This window comes from Loa loa, assembly GCF_000183805.2.
Source record: "Loa loa unplaced genomic scaffold supercont3.678, whole genome shotgun sequence".
Classification (NCBI taxonomy): domain Eukaryota; kingdom Metazoa; phylum Nematoda; class Chromadorea; order Rhabditida; family Onchocercidae; genus Loa; species Loa loa.
Window position 1 is genome coordinate 12,722 of NW_018108858.1, and position 5,339 is coordinate 18,060.

Below are 5,339 nucleotides of genomic sequence, written 5' to 3' on the forward strand. Positions count from 1 at the left end.
TTTATTGTAATATTTTTAATTTTTGCTTTATCCTTTTTTTTTTGCAATTTTCATTTTCTTTTTTTTTTTTTTAAACAATTAAATGAATTTCATGTAAAATATAGAGCAATTATTGATGATAAATATTTTTGTATGACATAGATTTTTCTAGAAATTATCAGTTAACAATGATTGTATATATATATGTTGTGATAAGATTTAATGTACCTCCTTTTTTTTTTTTTTCCAAACATTTTTATAGTAGTAGAAAAGAAGTGAAGTGGTCAGACGACGTATATCAATCGGCTGGAACAATCCATCATCACGCATCTTCATTATCACCAAACTGGTCTGCACCAAGCAATCATTTGAAAAAATCGAGCAGTTTCGACGATTTTTATAATTTGTATAATAATTATAAGAACGATAGTAACAGTCTTACTAACACAATGTCATCTTCTTATGGGAATACTGGATATATAAATCGTGGTCGTGATAATCAATTCCCGGCATACAATCAATTCCCAACAAATAATTATCAGGCATACGGAAAGCATCCGGTATATTTATTATTCTTTTTGAAATTTGAATATTTTTTTTATTCATTTAAATTTTTTTTTTTGTTTTGTTATCAAATATTTATCAATTAAATTTATTAACAGTTGAAATTATTTGAAATTAAGGATATTGTAACTGATTAAAACTACAATATTAGGAAACTAAAATTACAGGATGATTATAATCGGTATGAAACAGCACGTTCTCGAAGTCATACATCACAACGACAACGAGAAGAAGATGAAAGGAGTCGATTTTCGGGATATGGTGATCGACCAGGTTCTGGGGTTGAATTTATGCCAACAAAATGGCATGGTGGTGAGGTAGATCTATATCTAAGATTACCATTTAAAGACTTTTAGTTTTAGTTTTACCCGTTTTGTAACACTATAAAATAATCTTATATTATTGAATTGTTTTTTTTTTTTTTCTTTAGATTATTACCGATCCGGGACATTTGCCTCGCTCATTGAAGCCACGTCGTTTGTATTATTCACCGATTGGTGATGGTGTTGTCGCTGCGGATGGTGTTGAATTGAAACGAGCTCCGAAAGATTTGTCACCTAAAATAACGGTGACACATAGCAGAACCGTTGACAGAGGTGAACCTGGCCATGATGGTTACAATATCTATACACGGACAATGACTCATGGTATCTTTTATCTTTATAATATCATAAATTTAAATAACAAGTTGCTAATTTCTTCAAATGTATGTGCTAACGTGCTAATTTCATTAATTTCACTCTCATTTTTATAATTAGCATTTTTCCGAATTAATATTATTCATATTACTATGTTTTCTTTCTTATCTATTTTCTAATTATTTGATTAGTATTTAACTAAAATGGATAAGTTTAGAATTAGGGAATGATTATGGGAGTGATATGGGTGGAAGTGGACGTGATTCACGACTCACAGGCGGCATATCACCAGGTTTTCTTTTTGTTTTCGTCTTAAAATTTAATTTGAAGTTCATATTCGATATAAAATTTTGGGATAAAAATTATATTTGGTATCAGCACGTTTTTTTTTTCTTACCGTTATTTGTTAAAGCTAATCATTATTTCTGGCTTCTAAGAGAAATCAGAAAAAAAAGAAAAAAAATAAAATAGCTCTGATCAGATTCTGGGACAAAAATTAAAGTTAAATAGAAATAGAACTGGAATGAGTTATAGGTAGTGATTCGTTTGGACAACAAAGTGGTGTTAGTCCAGGTATGAGTTATGGTGGACGAGATTCGGATTACAAAGGAGGAGGAATAGGAGAACGAAGACCAGGAAGTGGTACTGGTTATGGTTCTAGTAGTGGTGGAGGTAATACACCATTCGGTCATGGAAAAGATTATTTAAGTGATGCTGGATCTGGTGATATTGGTTATCCATGCGGTCGAGGTAGTTACATTGACAATTTTGAAATTTCCATTTAAATTTTTAAATTCTACCACATTTTTCAGCAATATTACAATTGTGTATGCAGTGTTTCAAGAACTTTTTCCTTTTTTTTGGTTTTTTAGTTTTTTTTTTTTTTTTTTTTTTTTTTTTTTGGCACATTGTAGAAATGGCACATTTTTGTTGAATTGTTAAATTAGTATAGAAAGCACCAGAGGACGAGATACTGGTAAAGGTTATGAGATCGAATCATCCAAACAAGCTGTAGATGGATATGGTACAGGAATACGTGGTGTTGATAGTTATGGTGTTGGATCACGAGGTATAGATCTTCATGGTACCGGATCATCAAATTATCGCTATCATTCACCAACTACAACTTATCAACATTCACCAGCTTATCATAATTCACATAGTACACTTGGTTTCAAACAATCTGATCCATTTATGAGTGAATCTAGAGGTTTGCATTTAGAAATTTTATAGCATGAAAAAAAAAAAAAAAAAGGTAACGTACATTATATGAGTTTAATCTATCCTGAAAATTCAAAAGTGTTTTAAATTTATTTTTGTTTAATTTTAAAATTTCAAGAAAATTCCCAATGAAAATTATTATCGTTTCTTTATCTAATCTTTTTAATTCAAATAAACAAAAGACTGAATTAAAATTTATTTAAAAAGATGACAAGATTTATGCCAATTTCCATATCAAATATTTTCATTTTGCTATAGAATAAATTTGAATGAATAAAATTTTGCATGCATTAAAATTCTAACATAACGGATTCGATGATTTTTTGGATCATCATTAGTAAAGTAATTATTTAGACGTAATTTTTGTTGCAATTTGTGGAACGCATTTACAGTACTAGTAAGTTGTGTTATGCATTTTATTCATTGATCTTTTCTTTTTTTCTGCTTTTTTCCTGAATTTGTATAGTTTGTGAATTAGTAATTTGACACGAATGGATTGAGACTTTCTGTTTGTTTATTTGTTTGTTTGTTTTTTTTTTTTGTTGAATATTTGGTCAGTTAAAGGTCGTTCCCAGAGCGTTGACCTATTAAACGGACAGGACAATTATGGTGATTACGGATTTAAGAATGATGATCGCTCAAGTGGTATGTTGATCCGGACAAAATATATCATTCGTTCCTTTTTTTTAAATTGAAAGGTAAGCGATATATTGCAAAACTTGCAATATATTTCTTTTGTATTGTTTTTTGTAAACGCAAGTTTGTCATAGATAAATAGGTTATAAATTTACAGAGCCATCCGCATTGCATGAATCAGTGAAATCCGAACGATACCATAAATTTGATGTAACCAAAGATTACTTGATAACGAATCCACGTGAACTAATCCATCAATATGCAACCACAACTCCAGTTTCTATACTAGAAATACCTGAAACATCATCACGTACAGTCAAGAAAATGTATTCATCAACAACCGAAGAAAAGTAAAACTTTAGAAATTTTGTCGCGAAATTATTTTTTTTTTTTTTTTTGTTTTTGAGAATAAAATTTGAAAACTTTTGTGAACTTCTACATGCTTGATGGTCTTGATTGGAAATTTATGAAAGTTTAAAAGATTTCAAGATACAACAAAGCATATGTTCCGGAAACTTATAGGTGAATGAATTGAGATGACAGTGTCACATATTTGAATAAGGCATGAAATAACTATCAAGATCCTAAGTAATTAGGAAACTGAAAATAATAATCTTTCCAGTTTACATCCTAAGCTTCTTCCAAATGACTTATTTGTCAAATTGAGATGATTAGTTGTTTCTAATAAGTAGTCCTGATATTAACTGATTATCGATAAAATCGAATAGCAAAATTATGATTTCTAAACTTTACATCTAAAATGTTGAAAATAATGTGATTTCTAGATATGCACCGTATCCACCATACAAAGGTTCTAATGCTGTTGTTCATCCAAATAATTTCGTTCGCCAATTAAGAGATGAAGGTAAATTTTTAAAATTTGTTAACTTTTTTCATCATTTTTAACTCATTTTTAAAACTAAGAAATTGCCATCTTTTTGTCACAAAAAGGAAAGCAAATTATTAATTCAAAATGAATTTTTTTAAAAAAAAAAAGGAAAAAATGAGTTGCATTCATATAAGTTAAATATTACAATAATTATCAATTAACTAATTTCACAAGCTTTAAGGATATCAATTTTTTTTTTTGTTAAAGCCAAAATTTTATAGGATTAACCGTATCACAACGTGAAGCAAACAGGCATCAAAATCCTCTGACGACCGATGATCCGGAAATTACGCATAAAATTTCGGAAATACGTAAGGAAACAAGTCGAATAGCGCCAATAAACAAAGAGATTGACCATCTAACTGAAAAGATGATGTATAATTTACAGAGCGGGCAACAAACATCACTGCATTATTAAATTATTCATTAAAATTTAAATAAGCTTAACTTTAACCTTCATATTATGCACCATCAAGATGTATTACAAAACATGTGAACATACTAATATTAGAAAATCTATTCTAAGATTATTATTATTATTTATTTTCATTTTTATTTTATTTTTTCTTTTCGTTTTTTTTTCTTTTTTTGTGGGAAAATGTTTAAAATAAATTTCTGAAAATAAAATAAGTGAAAATAATGATGTTGTTGAAAAGAACGAAGCATTTATTTGTGGTATGACAATTAAAAATATGTGCATTAAATTTTTTTTTAAAGTTTTCGGAAAACTTTCTGTTTTCTGTTTCTGATGGATGCATAATTATTCTGGGCTTGTTCTTTTTTCTTTCTTTCTTTTTTTTTCTTTTTTGATTTTCACTAAAAAAATGAGCATACAAGCAAAAATTTCTGAATTTTTTTTTTAAAGAAAAATCAAAATTTGCATAAATTTCAAAAAATTTATACAACTTTTTAAGTAATTCATATTTTCATGTGGTTTTTTTCTTTTCTTCTAATGTAATATTATTTATTTATTTCTTTTTTAAATATTTTAAATGATATTTTCCATGACCTTTTTTTTGCATCTAATTATCAGAGAAAGGAATGAATGAATTAATTCAAAACAATCTTTCCTTTTTAATTCTTTTTTTTTGAAAAAAAAAAAACAAAAGTTGAATTTGAATTATACTTTCACATGCAATAATCGGTTGATTTGTAAAAGTCACTTTGATCAATGAAAAATTTCTTTTATTCTTACGATACTACTGTAAGGTTAAATATTGCAGTGTGCAAATAAAAAATTTGGCTCATTATATTGCTTTTTCGCTTGAACCTATGCATCTTCAATTAATTAATTAATTAATTACTCAATAATGGATAAAAATTCTAAAAGTTTCAGGTTAAACTGCGAGATGGATATTTTATATTACTTCTTTTTCTTTTTCCTTTTCCTTTTTTTTTTTTTTTATTTTTTT

General features: G+C 27.8%; 1 protein-coding gene across 1 annotated transcript; it reads left to right on the forward strand.

Moving 5' to 3' along the window:
• Window positions 1–428: 428 nt before the first annotated feature.
• On the forward strand, window positions 429–4,345 carry LOAG_11484 (hypothetical protein; the record flags this gene model as incomplete). The annotated part of the gene is made up of 10 exons (XM_003147002.1): window positions 429–539; window positions 711–860; window positions 974–1,190; window positions 1,399–1,473; window positions 1,716–1,931; window positions 2,134–2,391; window positions 2,967–3,047; window positions 3,196–3,388; window positions 3,824–3,903; window positions 4,149–4,345. The coding sequence occupies 10 exons, from the start codon at window positions 429–431 to the stop codon at window positions 4,343–4,345; spliced, it is 1,578 nt and encodes a 525-aa protein (XP_003147050.1).
• Between the last annotated feature and the right edge of the window lie 994 nt (window positions 4,346–5,339).